The sequence below is a fragment of the Ruditapes philippinarum genome, unplaced genomic scaffold, assembly GCF_026571515.1.
Source record: "Ruditapes philippinarum isolate M1 unplaced genomic scaffold, ASM2657151v2 ctg4882_1_1_1_1, whole genome shotgun sequence".
In the NCBI taxonomy this organism is placed as follows: Eukaryota; Metazoa; Mollusca; class Bivalvia; order Venerida; family Veneridae; genus Ruditapes; species Ruditapes philippinarum.
Window position 1 is genome coordinate 23,318 of NW_026863055.1, and position 21,556 is coordinate 44,873.

The 21,556-nt window shown below is 29.0% G+C and overlaps 2 protein-coding genes across 2 annotated transcripts; both read left to right on the forward strand.

Annotated features, from left to right (window-relative positions):
* The first annotated feature begins 3,915 nt into the window (after positions 1-3,915).
* On the forward strand, positions 3,916-6,670 carry LOC132721006 (E3 ubiquitin-protein ligase TRIM33-like). The gene is made up of 3 exons (XM_060705255.1): positions 3,916-4,120; positions 5,568-6,444; positions 6,651-6,670. Exons 2-3 carry the CDS (start codon positions 5,589-5,591, stop codon positions 6,668-6,670), a joined length of 876 nt encoding a protein of 291 aa, XP_060561238.1. The 5' UTR covers positions 3,916-4,120; positions 5,568-5,588.
* A 23-nt stretch (positions 6,671-6,693) lies between these two features.
* LOC132721005 (SPRY domain-containing protein 3-like) lies at positions 6,694-14,717 on the forward strand. The gene is made up of 7 exons (XM_060705254.1): positions 6,694-6,773; positions 7,603-7,636; positions 7,932-7,999; positions 8,897-8,955; positions 9,411-9,523; positions 10,036-10,120; positions 14,422-14,717. Exons 3-7 carry the CDS (start codon positions 7,970-7,972, stop codon positions 14,513-14,515), a joined length of 381 nt encoding a protein of 126 aa, XP_060561237.1. The 5' UTR covers positions 6,694-6,773; positions 7,603-7,636; positions 7,932-7,969; the 3' UTR covers positions 14,516-14,717.
* Positions 14,718-21,556: the final 6,839 nt, after the last annotated feature.

Sequence of the window (21,556 nt, forward strand, 5' to 3'; positions counted from 1 at the left end):
TTGGCAACCAATCTTTATTGCATTATTGCTATGAAAAGAAAAAAAAACATTTAATCAAACTTGATATTTCACCTTTTCACCTTGAACAATACCGGGTTTAGTAAGTGTTGCACTCCAGCAATTATCGGTCATTTTGTTGAATATTTTTAAAACCTTCTTAAAGTTGGATCTAAAGGATCAGAAATTTTACTTTTCTCATGTCATTAACTTGTCATTGACATTATCTTATTAAAAGAAATATATTAATATTTATGAATGCAATCTTACAATGAATAAAAGTAGAAAATATAATTAAGTAATAGTTAAGTTATAGTGTTTAGGCTATAACATATACTAAGAGTAGTATTACTTTAGTATATAAAATAGCTAAGACAATACATCAGAATTTCGAATTTCCTCTTTCGGGGATTCACATTGCGGAATCACTTCGGAAACGATATCAATAAAAGACTATAAAAATATATAGAAACTAATTCTATATCTAATTCTATATTTGTACCATTCTTTTCTTTATATTCTAATTTTCCCCTTTCATTTGTAGATATGTGCGAAACGTTGTAAGTATAACATAACCATTAAAAACTGTTTTACGATTTAATTTTAAAATATTGTTTGCAATGGTATATTCAAATTGTAGTAGATAAATAATGATATTTTGTTAACGATTCCCACTTAAACAATATCTTATTTCGTTTTAATTAGCCTATGTGTCTGTCTTTTGTAAATCAATAGCACAAGACAGGGGGGAAGTCAAGTATGACTGTTTTACAAAATATTGAACTCATTGTTCGCTAAGGTAACAATCAACCGACAAATATGATTTTGAAAGATTTTTTTTAAGCCAGATGTGTTTCATAATTCGGTTCGGTTCAAATAATACAGTAGTTTAAAATCGGCTTTAAGTAACATATGCTTTAACTGTTAAAGGTATATAAGTGTTATGTATTCAGCGTGCTTAGTGGATGTGTATTAGTTACGCACAAAAATCGTTGTATGATTTACTTATAAAGTGAAAGGTAAGAACTTTTACTATGATTGTAATTGAACTTATGTTTTGATTAATTTCTGCATCGACATTACTTGCAAAAAGGCTAGTTGACTGACATTCTGACGATTCCGGCCGTGACTGTAATACTGTTTTGTGTTTAAATATATAATATCTTAATTATATTTTATCAATCGATATTTGTCCTCTGTGATCAACGTTATATTTGTCATTTACAATTGTTTTGTCATTATGTAGACTTCATTTATCATTTAAACTTTGAACTACGAAGAGTTCTGTATTGAGATCGAACAATAGTCAATTCTTATTAGAGGGGCAGATAATCTGAAATAATTATATCTGAAATGTAATGTTTGTTAATAGGTTCTTTGAAACAAGCTACACATATATTAATATACTAGTTGATACAGACTTAGAGGCCATATGATAAAAACATGATTAAGAAATGTCCTCGTAAAGACATTTATGTAAAATTGTTATAGTTTATAACTTTGTTGGTATACGGAACACATTCATTAGATAAGTACGTTTTCTAGATGCAAAAGAGACATGCTTACAAAAATATAATAGATGGTATTCCAATTTTAGTTTAGATAAAGGTTATGGAATATAGATATATAACAATGAATGTGTATCATATATAACAAAAACTGTGAAAAGAACAAAAATTTACCAATATTTTTAAGCAATAACCCCATACACGTCGGATATTTAGGACAGGAGAATTAAACTACACATCGCATTGAGATCATATTACACTTTTTTCAATAGAAATACATTAATTTTGATTTATATAGGGAAAATGCATATTGATAAAAAGGAAAAATATCATTATGCATGCATCGATCGCAGCTACCATTAGGTTTTTTGTTTTAGTTTTAATTGAATCGGTTTGAATAGCCGAAAACTAATATAATAAAATGATTTATAGAAATTTTAAGGACGATACTTCTACCAAATGAAATGATAATCTATAAACATATGTGATATTTCTTTGTTGTGCGTAATATAATACGTTACATCACTTACGATTCTTTGATATGTATTTGAAATGTTGTCAAAATGTAGACGTGTCAGTCAGTTGATTTTAAAATGTCTTACGATCCAACTTCACCGTTATCTGCAGTATGATTATTCTATTATACTTTAATGACGGTTAGTACTTTATTCAAAATTTAGGAAAACAAGCATGCGTAATGTATTTCCACAAAAATGATCTTAGATGATATTAAATAGATTATTATTATCTATAAAATCAAAAGTTAAAAGAACACAAAAATGTTTATACATGCAATTATTAGATATAATAAATAAATAAAACAAAAGCACTTTAAGTCATCAGTTGGTAATAATGTTTAACATCATAACTCTCTTTTTTATATACATCTCATATCAAGCTCTATATTATAAGGATTTTCTGTGAAGGCCTAGTAATGAACATACGCTCATGTATGGTTATCAATACCACTTGTATAAGAAATGACTTAAATTATTTGCATTGCTACATTTTTAATACACATAAAAGAGCATTGCACCATTTGTTTACATATTCTAAAATTGTTCCCTGCGTATGTAAATATTCACACACATTATTTATCACAGGTAACTTAACTTAATGGATAAAAAAATGTCGGTAAACCCGGAAGAAAATAGTGTTTGTATAATAACCGGTTTAATGTAACCAAATCGTCAAAATACCTGGTGTGGAGTGTAACCAAGTTTAAAATCAATTTTTATAAACATACTATCTAAAGGCTTGATGTATATCAGTGATTTTATTCAACGTATTTAGAAAATGTATAAGTTGTAACGCGCACAAATTGTTATATAAAATAGCTATTCAAAACTGATTAAGCGAAAGGTAAGTAATTTCATTTGATTAAAATTAGTGTTTGCTTTTTTTCAAGCTCTACACCAATATGACCGGCGTAGTTATCTTAATTTGAATATGTTTTACGTATGTTAATATACTGGTGGTTGTATTTTCAACTGACAGACATATTATCATGTTTTTATCAATCAAACTGAATTTATGTCCACTAAACTGTTTACATTTACTTCCAACTTATAAAATGTTTGTTTCAAAAATTACCTGATATATGCACAGTTATAAACAATATAAACGTTTATATAAAATGGGTTATCAACCCGGAATCATAGTATCAACTATCATTGCAATACTTAATATAACCAGATAAGATTTTTTCATTGATACTTTAATAACAACGTTTGAATGTTTTTGATACTTCATTGTAGAAGCATAGTCATATATAAACTGTTCAAATAACAATATTATGATTTAACAGTGTTTATAATTATTTCGGTAATTTATTGCAAGATAAAATGTGAACGCAAGTTGTCGAATGCCAATTAAGTTACCTGCACTATTTTTGTAACGACATAATATAGCTGTAATGTTCAATCTTTGGAAAATCAAGGATAAATTATATAAAGTTTTCCTGATTTCATTTAAAGATTTATCTAAATCAGTTTCACAAATTTGGAATTAGTACACCATGCTGCTTTAATTTAACAAAAAAAATGGCAACTCATATGGCTGGTTTCAGATTACGACTTTTCCGGGGAAAAAGAAGAAAAATGTCGTCAGTCATTCTGTATACAAATAGATCACCTTGTATTTGATCTAGGTTTTCATATACTGTGTCAGTAAAATCAAATTTATTGTTGCAGTTATATCAGATATCTATAAACAATTGTATTTTAGTTAATTTAATGAAACATTGAATTTTGTTTACTTGCAATTTCTGAGTTACGATGACAAAAGAGATGTACATAAATATGCACTCTTAACGTACTAAATATATTATGTTTTGTGAACTCGGAAGATTAGTGAGAAATAGTTTAAATCTCATAAAATAACTACTTGTTGAAAGCATAAAGGAAATAAATAGATTATTTACACCTTTTACTTCATTCATAAAGCAGAAGATATTAAATTTTTTTACATCATTTGATTATTATTGTGCATACATTCATAAAAGAATAATAACTATAAAGATAACTTTCTTTTTAAGAATTATTTTCGTCAGTCATTTTGTATACAAACATATCAATTTTGTATGAATAATGAATGGTTAACGGATCTTGTGACAGGTAAGGAAACATGTATGTTGATCATATATCATATTTTGAAATGCAATGATAAAATAAATCATACATTTCTGTTTTTGCGTTCATTTATTTGGGATTTAAACAAAAAGCTATGGTTTAACACTATTTTCCATTCTACATGACTGTCATTGTGTAGACATCATTCATAATTTAACGTTGAAATACGAGGAGTTGTGTATTCAGATCAAACAAATATCAAATTGAATACTTATAAGACGGACAGATATTTAAAAAGAATAGCAACATAAATATTATGTTAGAAAGAAGTATGTCATTTTAAATAGATATCAATGCATGAATATTTCACAAGCTCGTATATTTATTTTTATACCGAATAAATATACAATGATGTTTCGAGTATTGATACGAATAAAGAAAAATAAGTTATATGTGTAATATTCATCATCAGTGTTGTTTACTTTGCAATAAAAATAAAAAAAAATACGGATATCGTGTACTTTTACTAACGTGCGTGCACATCAAAAAATAAGTTTCTTTATTTTAATTTTCTTTATATTTTTTGTTTTTTATAGCATATGTCTCGAAGAAATTATCATAGTTAAAAGTAAGACCGCAATGACTTGTATGATGCCCATGTTCGCACAGTGTTTGGACGGTTGTTGTACGTCTGACGATAGTTTGTTTACGTGCTCTGTTTTCCTGCGCTACAATAAAAACATGATAACATTGCGTTTTGCTTCTCCTTTTAATGCTTTACTTTTCAATCTTAGCTGTTTAATTTAATAACACAATGTATGACAAGGAGCCATGGTCAATATGTCTTATTCCGGTGAATGTCGCATCATATGAATTTAATGGTGCATTAGTCAATAATATATGTTCGAATGGTTGAATATACGTGTGTTTGTTTTATTTGTTTAATCGGGTTTTACGTCACACCGACACATTATAGGTCACCACATGCCCTTCACAGTTGTGTGTTCGATTATTTGGATTATTTCATGTGGAGAAGCTATCCAGCTAGCTTACGGAATGTCGGTAGTTCTACTCAGGTGCGCGTTCGTGCCTAAAATTATGCACGGAAGGGCAGCTGAAGTCTTCTTCCACAAGTAAAGCTGGAACGTCGCAAAATGACAAACTCCTATACTGTGTCGATGTAACGTAAAACCCAATCAAACAAAAACAAAACAAACAAACATTAACTCACTGGATCAGCGAATTATAGAGAGATATTACTTAAAGTCGTTCCATAAAAATAATGAGGAATTCAGTTCAAGCATTGTTTTAAATCAATTTACCACTACTTTTATAACGGTAACAACGATTGTTAACAATAAAAATAAACAATACGTGATAAGTTATCATAAAGGTATGTTTGTATATACAGATAACAATTAATATACAAATAATACACTATGTGAGAAGTTGATTTAAGAATGCTACTTTATATTTAATTTATGACTTAAAGGTACGGTGTTCTTACGAAATTATGGAAGTTCCTGGTAAAAAAGTGACGAAAGACAAAAATGCAAAACTGTGTAGTTTCTGTGAAGATTTTGACATAACATCATATGCAGATGGGTTTTGCGTAGAATGTGAAGTTTACTTTTGCAATTCATGTTTTGTGAAACATAAGGGACGTAAAATTAGTAGAAATCATTCCTTAGTAAGAGTCGATGATTCGAACTCAGGAACGGTTACGGTTGGTGATACGTATGGAACATGCCAAGAGCACAATGGAGAATTTGTGAAAATTTATTGTCCAAAGCACGACCAAGTTGGCTGTGCAGAATGCATTCTTGTATATCATAATGGATGTAAGTTGGAGCATATTCGTGACAAAGCTGCTGCATATGATAACAGTCCAGAATTTAGAAATCTTAGAAAGGAGATGAATAAATGCATGAAAGAGGCTGAAGACAGTCTATCATTGATAGAGAGCAACCGAAAACAGCTTACCGAGTTCTATGAGCAATTTGTTAGCGACGTAGAGGCATTCACAGATCATGTTATTGAGCGTATAAATAAAATGAAAAAGAAGGTTCTGAATCAGGCAAATGACATAATGTTGAATGACAAGAGGAAAATGGAAGATCTGCAGAAGGATATCGACGATTTGATAGCTGAATTGAAACGACAAAACAATGTACTGGAGTCAAAAAGTGACACTCCAAATAACCTCTTTGTAGCATCCCTGCAAATAAAGCCAGAACTGAAAAGAACGCAGCAAAATATTGATAGTTTTAGAAACAAAAATATTGTGACTCACTATAAGTTCATGCAAGACAAAATTCTAGCTCAATCAATAACACAAAGCAAGGTGATTGGGATGCTTATTGAACGGAGTAAGTTTTTTTTTGTTTACCCATTATTGCCCTTTTATTATACATATACATTATCATATTAATAAAAAAAAGATACGTAAAAATCAAATCCGTTACAGTTGCCAATGATCATCACTTAAACATATTTAGTAATCGTTTGAGTATCATCTGGTGTCTGTAACAATAAAGTTTTATGCTACAGGTTTGTTCAGCTATTTTCATTTAAGAAATGATCTTTAATTTATGAGATTACTTTAGTGTTATAATTATACATTTTAGGTGAACATCATCAACACGAATTTAAACAAACTAATTCTGATGAAGGACAAGTTCAAGATCCTTTACCTCAGGTCAGTCGATTTATAACTAAACCTCCTTTGAGGTGTACGGTTCCTTTGAGAATTTCAAGTTATGACAAATGAAACTCTTTAACTTACAGAACACAAGAAAAAATAGGGAACATACATAATGTATAATGATAGACTGTTATTATAGCAACAAGATCTTTAAGCGCAGAAATATATAACAACTTATTGACTTATTAGCGTCAGTTTAATGCCCACAAAATAAAATATTAAATATCATTCATTGGACACTTAAATAGTTTATTGGTACTGCCGAGAGATAAGTCACATTACAGCTTAAAATTGAATTACCGTTTTGTCCATAGAATGGGCTATCATGTTCTTAACAGTGATGTTGTTACGATTTAATCCATATTTATATATTATCTCCTGAGAAAAATGCACGTAAATATTTTGCAATAAAGGTGATGAACTGTAAACACTAGTTCATTTTTAATATATCTGTACCAACTTCTCAGATGCATTTGCCGATACAATGACCTACTTTAGTTATACATGGCAACCTGATATCTATGTAAGCGCTGGTAGAAAATCACAGAATAATGGCTTTATTTAATTTAACTGGATTATTACCTATTTTTTTCTTGAAGTCTCGAAATATTTTCTAAGATGAACTCAAAATTTTGTAACAATGATTATAAATTTATTTTGTTGTTCTTGGAAATAGATTAGAAAATTGTCTGAAAAAAAATGCTTTATATACAATTGTCGCATTCATTCTTTTTTGTATTAAGATCATTCAAAGAAATCATTCTAATAAGATGATAAATGAGGAGAATTATCGATTAAAATATTGTCTATATTTAATTTGTAGCAAGCACAAAGAGAAAGCAGAAACAAACAGATTGGTAAGTTATATTTTTCAGCATTGTTTTAGTGAACACTTTTGATAAATTTGATTGAAAGGCATCTTTTAAAACGAACTTTAATAAAGTGATCATATCTATGCTTAGTTATTCAGTTTGCTTTATATTCATGCCAACACGCACGGGTGATACTATATATGAGATTTCATATCAAGTATTTGCAATTTGCATTACTTAATTTAGTGTTTTTAAATATAATCAATAATAGTCCTAACATAATACCGTTTTCTTATGTCAAGTGTATTTAATCTAATCTTGAGATGTGTTTTTGTAATAGAGACAGAAGTGGTACAGACATGTACAAGAGAAGATACGATGGAGGCCATAGCGCCCCAAAAGCTTCAAGTGAGTTATTTAATATATTAAATGTTTAAGGCAAACAATGTTCGTGATGAAATTAGTTCACGTCTAAAATTATTTCGTTGTGCTCACAGTATAAAGTAACATCCATAAGGTAATTAAACAATAACTGACGCCAATCCTTGAATTTTTTGATAAATAATTGAAATAATATTAGTTTATTATAAAGTGACCATTATTCTAGTTCAGTAATTTAAAAATAAATGATCGATTTTATTATGATTTACGCAATTTTACATTTTAATAAAGAATGTAGATTTTATGTTGAACCTACATGTGCTTTAAGACGTTGCATAAACTTTAACTGCAACACTTAAGTAATTGGGTCATAACAAAAGGGATTATTTGATCAAAAGATGGAATAATCTTAGCAGTAAAATGCATAATGCTTATGAAAAGGCTTACATATACTCTTAAATCAGACATCTACCACTGTAACAAATGTCTTGACCTGCTCAAAATGTTTCATATTAACAAACAATCATCCATGTTAAACATTATTGAAAAATGATGAGGTCTTTTAAACATTAGCCACTATTGGCGATAAAAAGTCATGTATCGTCGTAATAATCTATGAATGTAACATGTTCGGACAAACTATTTGTATACAAAGAGCGCAGATTCTTTCTGCATGTAACGCCATCAAATTGACACGGCTCTAGGGTCTGATAAGCAGCACCAAAATAAAACAAAGTAGTACTTGAAGATTCAATTCAATGTTTGTTTAATTAAAATGTTGCTTATCTTAGATAACGCTTAAATTAAGTGTTTTTTTTAATTAAATGATGTCACATGTTAATTTTGTTTGCATTTTTTTTATAAAGATGTAACAGTTGTTCATTAAAATGTCGTTAACAGATATATTGTGTATTTCATGTGCAGCCTTTACTTGGCAGACAACTGGTTTGCAAAAATCTAAAAATAGATGGCGAATGTCTCAGGTATGTACACAAGTGAAATGTAAATGTGGACATTTCTCTCAAATCAATTCTATATATGTTACAATGTACTCTTATTTAAAAAACAAATAATGTTTAAAGGCCTTAACTTAAGATAAAACATATTTAAATCTGACAAATTCATTTATGTTTCGATATAGAAATTTCATGTGATTGTGCAATAGTATCTTTAAAAATGATATGAACATATATATAAAATATGTTTGCTAATTACATAATACTCTAAGAAGGAATATAGCAATACCGAATTGAATTTTATTAACTATCTATGTTTGTTTCTTATCAAACATACATATGAATGATATACATGTAGACATAAGGTATTGGAACAACAATATAATTGTTATGTTTTCATTGCTTATTAAGTAAAATTAACGTAATTTTCCATAAGATAATCATCAACACTTTAAATACGGTCTCACATTTATTTTTTACAGTCATGCCGCATACGGAAGTACTGATGTCGGATTGTTTGTGTTCAAGGAATATGTGCGTGTAGGAAGATTCTTTGAAATTGAGATATTAAGCATGGGGAAAAGCGGGTCTTTAGGTAAAATACATTCACCATATATTCACCTGACAGACCATTTGTAGAAAAGTAATTTCAAAATAGCTCGTATCTATCAACGATAATGGCATTACGATTTTGCTAGAACTGCACGCTCTTGTTGCATGTAGTGTTCATACAATATTTATATTGCATAATGTTTTTTCTATACTCATAAAATAGAAATGTATTACAAATGTACTAAAATGAAAGGTTCAATTAGTTTTTATTATCACGTTCTCAATTTAAACGGCGTGTATACTCTTGTTACATTCAGTTTGGTGTTCAATAAAAGACCAACATTTATTTAAAATTTTACAAAACGACATGTCTTGCATTGCCATGACAAACTGTTTCCTTTGAATTAAAATATGGTTTATGATTCATAGAAATGTATTATTATAAATGAAAAGTTGGGTAAGTTTGTTTGTTTTTGTTGTTGTTTTTTCACTTAGTTAATGTTGAAAAAAATGTTAGAAACGTAGAATAGAACGTGTAGTATATAATTATTCTAGCTATTGGTTTAGTGCCGGACGGCTTTCCAGATAATCTTCTACCGGGATTAGGCCAAAAATCCTATGGATACCATTCAGACGGCAAGTATGTATAGACAGCTTAATTATCTAGTAAACAATTGATTTGGTCAGTCTTACTGTTGATTTAAAAGTAGTATAATTATATACAATAATTAGCCTGCAACTGAGTGAATAATAGCACATTTTCAAAACAAAAAGGTGAAAAGAGTGTTCTTTTTCTTTGCTTTTTATCATATCGTGAGCCGTTGAAGTTTATTTTGCTTGCATTAGCTTTGTCCTGACTAAGGGTTAAACGTGTCACATGAGATGTATCCTAGTTACTATTTCTAGTTTCTTTAGATGTAAAAACCAATATGATGTGCACTATGCTTCTCCATCATTCGGCAATTTTCCTCAAATATGAATATGTACTGAGTGTTTGTATTCAATAAATATTTTTTATAATAATATAATCATAATATATTAGAAAAGTTATTATGATATATAATAAAACTTACTGCTGACAATAAATTACAATTATGTTTCACGAATATCGTGTTCCGTCATCCTCCGGTTTATATAACGATGCACGTTTTGCAAGGCGACTAAGTTAAAAGATAGTGTTTGTTTTCAAGAAATTTTACAACCTCATGCATTTAAGTGTATGTTGTGAATGTTAAACTTAGTCTGTTTTATTATTATAATTAATGTTCCAGTAAGGTAAAACTAAACATTTTATCTGTAGTATTTTTACTGTGTAATTGTATTCGAATTATTCTACAAATGTAGTATAATTGAAAAATACGTTCATTCTGTATGTATAAAATCTGCATCAAATACTCAATTTTGAAATATTTTCTAAAATTTAATACATTCCGATGCATTATATGTTCCCAATCGAATACACACATGAACACACAACTTGAACAAGATGAACATAGTTAAGGTTTTTATAAATGCGCAAACACAGTTCATTTACTGTTATCTCAAATATAAATCTATCAGTTGTCTTATTTATTTCCAGTCTTGAAACTTACATATTGATTCTGAAAAAAAAACAAGCATTCCATATCATAATAGGGATAATTCAAATAAAAATAATAAATGATTCATCATATTTTATACAAGATAACATCATCATGAATTTGTAAACATCCAGCAAATTCTTACAAAATATATGACAAAATAACAAGTCATTAAACACCTACATACAGTACAACATGGCCAATGTGGTCTACCCTGAGAAAGTCGTATCTCTCATACAGAAGTCATACCGTTTGAATATTGGTTTTTTTTCTAATTGATTTGACTTATTTTCATTGCAATGATGCATTGTTGGAAAAATACTGTGATCCATTTCTGGTCATATAATGCGACATGCTTACTATTACTCTACATAGCTCCAAAAGAAGTCAGAACCGTATTTCCTATGCAGTATCTGTATGGATGAATATAATTATGGCAAAATAAACAAAAGCAATGTCAGGAATATACGGACTTATTTATATATGTTGTATGCATGACATTATTTGTTGTAGATTATAGATAGTGTGAAACCTTTTGTTTATTTAAAGCGTTTCAAAGACATTTCAAATTCTATTAAAAATATTGCAATTAATGTTTTCGACACAGTGTACACACAATATGTAAATTTTCTATATTAATAAAAATTTAAGTCACTTTTGTCACGTCATATTCTGTCTAACACAACCAAATGCCGCTTGTCGCCAGAAAACCGTTTGTACGATACATGACATACCATAGATATTGTACGGATTTCCCGCCAGTCTGTAAACGACAATTGTAGCAAGAAACACTAGTAACACTGCACTATGAATATTGTTGTGACAAAATTCCAATATAGAGATAACAACCAACTTTTAAATTTTAGCATTATCAATCGGATGTGGCTTCTTTTAGCTCTTTTTTTCTTGTGAATCTGATCTAGAATTAGGATTTATTAAACTTAAAAAAGAATCTGCGAAACCTGCGTGCGCCTCATATGTATTACTATAGTTATAGAATCGCATTGCATGCTTGCAATTTGTGCTGAATATATTGAAGTTCTATCTTATCTTATTAATTGTATGTTCCGTATTTTTTAATATGTGTTTTATAAACTTTAAACTACGTGTGCGTAATTCAAAAGTTTACGTCATTTTGAATCATTCCTAGTTTACCCCATGATTAAGGATATTCAATACCTTCAAAATTATAACTGAAATAAAAATGTGTTTCTAGTTTAGTATATTATAAATAGTAGTAACGTTTGTGTAAAGACAATATACAAGTGTACTACTTTGATTAATTATGAACGATATTTTTGTAAAGGTCATTGTAAAGTCTATATACACATGATCTAGTTTGATACCATTTAAATGATGATAACGTACACATCTTTGAAAAAAGTATTTAAAAAAAGTTTTCTTGTTTGATAAGTTTTAAATTATAATAACGTTCTAATCGTTGTGAAGACTATATTAATTTAATTTGATAAAACATTTAAATATTTACTGGTTTAAGTCGTTTAAATGAAGCTCCGATACAGTTGAAGAAAAACTACAGTTACGTGATAGAATATTTACAAAGAACATAAGGTAGTGCTTGTTTGCACACTACAGCAACACAAAAACAACAGATATATACAAACAGGAACTTCGCATTATCTATGTTTTGTTGTAACTAAAAATATATTTCCCTCCAAAACACACGACGTTATCAGTGATAATTCTGAATAACTTAACTGCTAAGATCTAAGTAAAACAGATGTTAAATAAATAACTAAATTTTAGTGTCTTACCCTGCTACAATCGTTTTCTGTTATAAAAAATGTTGTATTTTCTATTTTTGTTGTTCATGCTGTTTTTTTTTTCTCTTATTTACTGAGCATTATTGCCAAAATAGTAAACTTACATCAATCAGATACTTTACGGTTATATAAATGTCAGACATTATATCGCATTTATAAATAAGAAACGTTTTTATGATGGCTTTCTGTAGATCAATAAAAATGTTCTGCAAACAAGCGACATTGTACTAAGAAATGCCTTATTTAATATTTCAATTTTAACTATAATTTTTGGTAAAAAAGCTGTAATCTAGATATATCAAATAATACAGCGACTCGTATGTTTACGTTTATTATTGAATATTAATATGATATTGTTGCTTTAAGAAAATGAAACGGTTTGCTGTGAAACAGCGTTTTAAAAATTATTTCGATTTGATTCGAATATCTCAGTGAATTATGTTTGATATACTATATGAATGCTATACTTTACCATGGACATTATGAATTATATACAGGCACTATTTATTTTCTTTATTTACAAAACTTTGCAAATGAATAAAGGATTTCATTGCTGTAGCTGCTAAATCTAGGAATATGAAAGAAACGATGCTCCTGCAATATTATAAACAAAATCCGTTTAAAAGAATATAAATTCGTATTATAAACATTATACTCAAACCGGGTACAAATACGATTATCAATTAATTTCTGAGAATATAACTAAATTGTTTTGCATATCTTATTGTGTCGAAGCGTTCTATGTAAGACATTTATATAATGTTTTAAGACTTTGGGACCGAACAGAGATTCCTTTAATATGATTAAAGGTATTTATTGCATACACGTAGCAATTAATTTATTTTACTATCCACTCATAAAAGATGGAAATAATGTTCACGTTTTAGATTAAAATACATCAGGCGTTTGTATTGTGTATGTTTGGTGCATATTAAATAAGTGTAATACGATGTTGGTGACTTTGTTAAGGATATGTTTTATTTTGTTCAGTATAATTTTCAGGTCACAATATCCATATATTTTTAAAATTGTGTTACAAAAACATTTTAATTTTGTTACGGCGTCTGTAATAACATCTGAAATAAATATAATATGTGTCCATGATTAAATGTGTATGCCATTGAACAAAAACGAATAACATAGTTATTACACATTGTTAAGCATCCACTCAATACACATACAACATTTACTTGAAAATAATGTACAATCATAAGCAAAGTATGAACATAATCTGATTGTAGTTTTGTCAAACTTTATTTACTATGACTAGATTTATATGTGTCATTTACTAAAACATCCTCGTTATTGAGTGTTTATTTGTTTATATTTTTTGGCACACACAATAACAAGCTAAATTTACATAAATATTACACTGAACTAAATACTAACAACAACACATTTTAATTCAGTATCAATGTTTTTAAATATTATTGAAAAAATACTGCACTTTCCTCCAACAGTTCTGCTTAGAGATAAGAGTCTTTTATGTGACGAAATTGATTAAAATGACTATGAATTTTGTGAAAAATATACCATATTCTTTTGTTTAAACATGTTATCTATACTTTATTTTTAAGAGTGTATAAACATGTCCCAGGAAGCAAATCCGGTATAAAATCTGGAGATGCATGGAAAGTCGGCGATCGAATCAAGTGCAAACGTGATCTGTAAGTATTAAGTATTTACAGAGTTGACCGTTTTTAATGATTTGCTTTATAAAGATTTAAACAGAAGATTTCTATTGTAATGTAATCTTAGCATAAAAATGCCGTCAAACGTTTAAAGACTTATGTTTGTTTATACTCTTGTCAAATAAGGATAAACCATCAGTCAACAATCCAATGGTTTATTAAAAGTTTATCAATATAACATAAAGTAAAATACTTGTGATATTGAAATTCACATTATTCAATGTTAACCGTATTGTATTGAATTTACCGTTTCTAAAATCGGTGACTTAAAACATTTAACAACATGTTTCAAAAATTGAAAAAAAAAACAGTTTTCAAGTTTTTAAGTATTTCCAACAAAGAGAAAGGTTCTTTTTTTTACCGTGTGTATACCGTTCGTATACGTTAGTCCCATTTGTTTTTGTTATTTTTTTATAAAGAAACAAATTTGATTTTTCCGCTATATCATATTTATCACATCATTTTTGTTGACATTGCGATCCAAAAGATTTACCGTTGAAGTATGTGTTTTGACTGGATTCAGAAGAAAATAGCTAGGCAAGACCCCAGTGGAAGAAAGAAACACATGATTAACTGCAATATCTTTTTTTCATTGTTAAAATAAGGAATACAAAAATGCGCACATTTTATTTCATCAATATTTTAGTTATAAGTATAAAATAAGTACCTAATATTCTTTCGTAAATATCGGACCCATTGATGCTTTCAAAGCGCAAGCTTGCTGAGCGAGTAAAATCCGATGGTTTTGCAGTTGTTATATCACGAATAAAAGCGCTATTCTTGATACAAATAGAACTCTGGTTCGGAAACTACGCATTAAGCTTCTCGTTTTTCCGTATACAAAAACTAACATACCTTTCCGTGATAGTACCATGTCATTTGATACTTTAATTGATAAAAAATCATCATTGTAGCCACATATATAAACATGGTGCCCCATGACGCACCTTTTAAAAACATAAAACATCAGTGACTGCTCGCGTGATGAAATGTGATTATGCCTTTCTTTTTCTCCGTTTATCTATACCTGCATAGGCTGTACGACGTCATTCACGCTTACTAGCACTAACTTTAGTTGTCCCAACCTTTTTCAACCACTTCTTTAACAATGTATCACAATATCAAGAAGTGTCTCTCAAAACGTATAAAATCGAACCAATTTATCAAGATGATCGGGGCAACAATGCTAACGAACATTAATTTAATAGAAACGTGCTTTAAATTGCCTAAAAAGTTTTGATCTAATATGATATATTAAACAACCGGAATGTCTTAAAGTATAGGACACATTTGTAAATAGTTTATAACTATTTTGGATACAGGCATATTTCTGCACTGTTCTTCTGTAAACATGGTTCACAAAGTAAAACCGCCAAATTGAGTAAAAAAGTAAAAACATTCCGAGGGTAGAATTCCGTCGATCGATATCACTTGTGTCTTGTCTAACAGTATTATACGTATGTAGATTATATTACATGCTTGGTGTTTCTTGTACATAAAGGGTTTCTCACCATTGTGTCCAATTACATTTACCACATTGACGGTAATTGAATATTAAAACGTTATTTATACAATGTACTTCATTAACGCAATGATCGATGTGTTTGATCGATAATTATACTTTTCATTCTTTATTTTGTTATTTATCATTAATTGTGGTTATGTGTAAAAACAAAATTTATAAAGATTATAAAAATTGACTATGAAAATGATGGCTATAAAATGGCTTTGTGTAAAAGTACATATTTAAATGAAATATTTTCCGAGACAAATGATCAATATTTTTATGGTATTGTGTTTTGTTTAACACTATGTATAATGATTGATTGAAACTTTTTTTTAATTCACCATTGTGATGATCTTAAAATACATATATAAATACCAACATAAAGCATTAAGTTATGAAATATTCAGATAAAAAAAATCATGTTGTTGTATTTGAAGATAAAATATACGATTATTTTAAAACAAAGCACTCAACATAAGAGTTAATATTATCAAACAATCACAAATATCGATCGTGCTATGAGTGTTTGTAACTAAGTCGCAATCTTAAACTATATTGTTAGTTATGTTAAATATTACAACGATATGCTAGAGCACATGAAAGTTAAAACTTTCAATCAAGGGCATATATCATTCGTAATTTGAGTGTACTGTAATACAATGATCAAACTTTGTTTGTTTTGGGTTTTACGTCACATCGACACAGTATAGGTCATATCACGACGTTCCAGCTTTACTGGTGGAGGAAGACCTCAGCTGCCCTTCCGTGCATTATTTCAGGCACGAACGGGCACCTGAGTAGAACCACCGACGTTCCGTAAGCTAGCTGGATAGCTTCCTCACATGAAAGAATCCAAAGTCCCTGTCGGGATTCGAACCCACAGCGTTGAAGGGCAAGTGGTTTGAAGTCAACAACCTTAACCACTCGGCCACGGACGCCCCCAATGATCAAAATAGGTAGCTTTATTTAACTTGTGTGTGTATATGTTTACTTAGAAACAATGTGCTCGAACAGACACACAATGTATAACAGTGTATCAAAGCTACCAACACATGACGGAAAATTATGTAACAACATATTAAAACTGTAGATATTATATATTGCAGATATAACGTGTTATACCGACAATTCTGAACTGATTTTATACATGTTACCTGAATAGCTACGTCATGAACGACTTCAAACTTATGAATTCCTGTTTAATTTTGTAACACTATTGTTGTGATTGACTTTGTGTTATTGTTACAATATTATATAAGATACAGTGATTGATATACGAATCTGATTATTGATTGGCTCGTTCTTGAGAGAAACGTGCTTTATTTGCTTTTTAAAAGATTTTTGTTTCAAGCACATGTGACCGGAAATTCAAAAAAAGTATTTTTTTCACTAGACATGCATATATGTCTATATACAATGACATCTATTTTGATATATTTTTTTAATAATTTGATTCTTTTTTATTTGGTATTGCTTTGCAAGTCTAGTTAAAATGATCGTGATTTTACTGGAAGCGTCTTGTCTACATTGTCAATAATTAATGAAACACTAATGTCAATCTATACCAAATTGATAATGAAAGAATTATGTGATAATCAATTCAATATACACACTGACATGTCACTTTCTGTTTAAGGGATTCAAAGTTATCTTATTAGATAAAGGTATAAACATGCAACTTGAGCCGATTTGGTATACCGTCATTGTCTAATTAATCATACATATTTTTCTAATTCAAATGAATGACGCAAAACATTTTCTGCGGATGTTGTTATGTAAACCATATTACATTATTCTTTTCAAAACTGTAAATAAGTATTGTGAGATATCGTATAAAAATATTCAAAACGCGCAAAGAAAATAATAATATTTGCTTTCAATTTTTTTAAAATTAATTTTTCATATATATATCATGTATTTGTTTCTGACAAATCTCCATCTGTTTTTATTATAATAGCTCCTCGATCAACTCACAATGCAAATGCCCATTGGTCAAAGTTTGTTAATGTATCAGAGGTAATGTTCTATGCAGTTTGGAAGGAATATGTTTTATTTAATGTGACTTTAATTTATTATCAGAAAATAATGAGAATCAAAGTTTTAAGTATGTTCAGCAGGTAGCATAGAATTTCCCGTTTCCAGCAACATGTATGTCAAAGGGCATATGATTAAATGCAAAATCAGTTTTTTTTAAGGTTGTTATTTTGATTTAAAAAAACAACATCAACACTGTAATATATAATCTAAGCAAGATTTCTTGCAGTAAGCAGATTTATATAATTTGACAAAACATCTGAAACTCGTTAATTGTTAGGATATGTTATAGCGATCATTAAAATCACATGATAGCTATCTATCTTAAAATAATTCACTTTGCTTTTACCTATCATCTTATACTAGGTTATCAAGCATTTAATAGTTTTCTCCTGTTGCAAATACCACGATTTCCTTTATGTTTTATGCTTATTTTTCCACATTTGTATACCAAACTATTAAGGTAATAAATGTATTGTTATTCATATATCATTATTCTTCTGTAAAACATCACCACTTTTCAAAATTTTAAGAGTTCAATACAAAAATGTTTTAATCGTAATTAGAATTTAACTGAGTGTACATATCAGGTATTGTTTTCATAATACATTATATTAAAACGCACATACTTGCAAAACTGTAGTAAATGATAAGCCAACGAATATGATCTCATGAACAGAAATTTATATTCGCAAAACATTTGCAGCTATTTTATTAATACTAATTGGTAGTTAGGGTATTTCGTTTCTATCAGTCTTTCACGTGTTTCATTTTATCTTTTGTTCGTTCTACATTAAACGTGTTAAGAAAGCAAACTCCGGAGTGGGGGGGGGGTCATTTGATAAGTCCGATAGTTTCTACAGTTATTATATTATTAAGAATGAAATGTGCATTAGCGCTATTCTTGCATGCAAATGTAACTCTGGCTCGGACAATTTTTATTTAACATTTTTTGATTGTTTTTTTCTTTTCGTATACAAAAACTTGATTTGTTTTTTTCTGTGCAAGTGGAATGTTATTTGATAGTTTTAATTTGATAAAGAAATTACCGGGACCATCTCTCTATCTACCTATAAAAATACGAAAATATCATGCGTGCTCACATGATTGTATGCGTAAATGCATTTCTTGTACCCTTTATATCTATACTAGCTTTAGTTGTACGGCGTCTCTCACGCTAACAAGGACTGACTTAAGTTGTCACTGCATTAATAAACTATTTTTACGAAGAATCACAATAGTAAGTAGTGTTGATAACAACGTGTAGCTGAAGTAATTACGAAGAAGTATATCAAGATGATGGGTGTAACCATATGCTCATTGTAATTGAATTTAATTTAATGAACACAATTTCAATAGAATCGTGATAAAATACCTATTATATTGTCCCGAGTATGGCGTGTTGAACTACTGAAAGTCTGAAAGTCTAAAAGCAAATAAAACAATGGGTTAAATAGTTCAGAATTATTTCATATGAAGGCATGTCTCTTTTAAACATGCTTTACAAAGTTAAGCCGTCATATTGAGTGAAATAGCCTTGAGTAAAATTCTGTCGATGCAAGTCACAAGCAGGTTGTCTAACAGTATTGATCGTATGTATATTATATTGCATATCTGTTGTTTATTATACGTATAAATCTTCTTAAGATTGTGTTCAATTACATATGCAATATATATTCATGTTATGATGCGCCAAAATAATAACTAATGCTTTTTACCACATTGACGGTATCAAATTGAAATTTAATACGTTGTTTAATCAGTATATTTCCCTAGTCTCATGATCGATGTGTTTCAATTAAACCATAAATGTAATTCGATAATTATTCTTATCATTTTTTTTTTTATTTTTTTTATTTTCCGTGTGAGTCTGTAAGTATAAGTTTGATATTTGTTTTACTTAAATAAACAAATCAACAATTTGACTTTTAAATGGCTTTATGTATAAAAACATATTTAAATGATTTAATTTACTAGACAAATGGTCAAGAGATTTTTATGGTTATGTAGTTTGTTTATGCGTGTTATTTGCTCCACACACGAAAGTTAACACTGTATCAAAAATTATTTCGTTTTATCAATGGTTTCATCATTTGAAAAGAAAGCATATGGATCAACGGTTTTAAATTGTATGTATGTGCTGATAATTGTGTGTTATTCAAACACACAAAAATGTTCATTAAAATTAAAGCAGCAAGCCACCAAATTCATGTTAATTTTATTTAAAAATGGTAATGTATTTAAATGTAAATTAATGTAAGGTGAACAAATAAAGTAAATAACAATTTGCAATCGACACTTAAAATCCACGAAAATTACCAAGAAGTGGTAAACATATGCAAAAACAGCCCTCACTGCGTTAGTAACGCAGTAGAAATATGGTGATATAATACTGCAAAATCATTGTTAATCCACACTTAACATGTAAACTATAACTTTGATCTTGAATGTTTTTACCTTTCTTAATTGTTTAATGTATTTTTCTCAATATTGATTTTCTTGAACTATTTTGGCTTATATGGAGGCGTGCAGCTTTAAAAGTCATTTTTGATTGTGTTACCAGATTGAATCTATTGACTTTTTGCCCTTCAATATTTTGCCCGATATATATTGATCAACATATCTGATTATCGCTCGGCTGACGCTAAAACGATCAACTATTTTCATCATCTCTTTATCTTAATCTTAATTATAAATCTAACGCTTGTTCAATTTAGAAGTCTGATTTGTTTATGTTACGTGCAATACAATTATAAAATTATTAATAATTTGCAAACACATTTTGGCTGCCAAAATAGGAGGTTTTGGTTAAATATTGACTCAGAAACATGATACATTCATCAAGAGATACATTAATACTAACTTTCATTAGTCATTGTACGTAAGTAATCACAGATCCTGTTTTGTCATAAAAAAGTAGGCCTTTAATTGAATCAAACTGAATTCAATGCGTATAGAAATTACATTCTGAAGCAGGCATCAACACAGCATTTCTCAATAACAAGAAGTAACGACTAATTGTATGTGTTAAAGAGACTTGTTCCTTGAATATCCACGATCATGTAGAACAGAGAATGTGTGAAAGTTAACGAATAAACTTTGGAAAATATGATTGTATTATGTGTTTGATTGGATGTTTACCTAAATTTTATTGAACGTCACAGAATCATCATGTTTAAAGTTTGAACACACAAACAAACAAAAATATCAAAACAACAGAAATGTTAATGCCTTTTTTTTTTAATTCAACGCATCTTTTCATCTGGCCTTCTTTTGCATGTTTACTTATTACAATTATACAAATTATTGTTGCTCAATAGGAGTATTATATAAATAAAGACATATCATTTCCGAGATCATTGAGTGTTGCTATTCTGATAATAATGTTATGTTTTCCAAGGTGTGTCAATTAAAAATATAATACTTAGTGAATACTTAAAACAAGGATACTATTCCGTAAAGATTGTTTCTACTATCTGC

Bases quoted from the DNA above. Each gene is read 5' to 3' on its own strand.
- LOC132721005 (XM_060705254.1), top strand. From the start codon at position 7,970: ATGGAGGCCATAGCGCCCCAAAAGCTTCAA. The intron at 8,000-8,896 runs GTGAGTTATTTA...TTTCATGTGCAG, and splicing joins TAGCGCCCCAAAAGCTTCAA to CCTTTACTTGGCAGACAACT. The intron at 9,524-10,035 runs GTAAAATACATT...TAATTATTCTAG, and splicing joins GGGGAAAAGCGGGTCTTTAG to CTATTGGTTTAGTGCCGGAC.
- LOC132721006 (XM_060705255.1), top strand. From the start codon at position 5,589: ATGGAAGTTCCTGGTAAAAAAGTGACGAAAGACAAAAATGCAAAACTG. The intron at 6,445-6,650 runs GTAAGTTTTTTT...TTTTCATTTAAG, and splicing joins TGGGATGCTTATTGAACGGA to AAATGATCTTTAATTTATGA.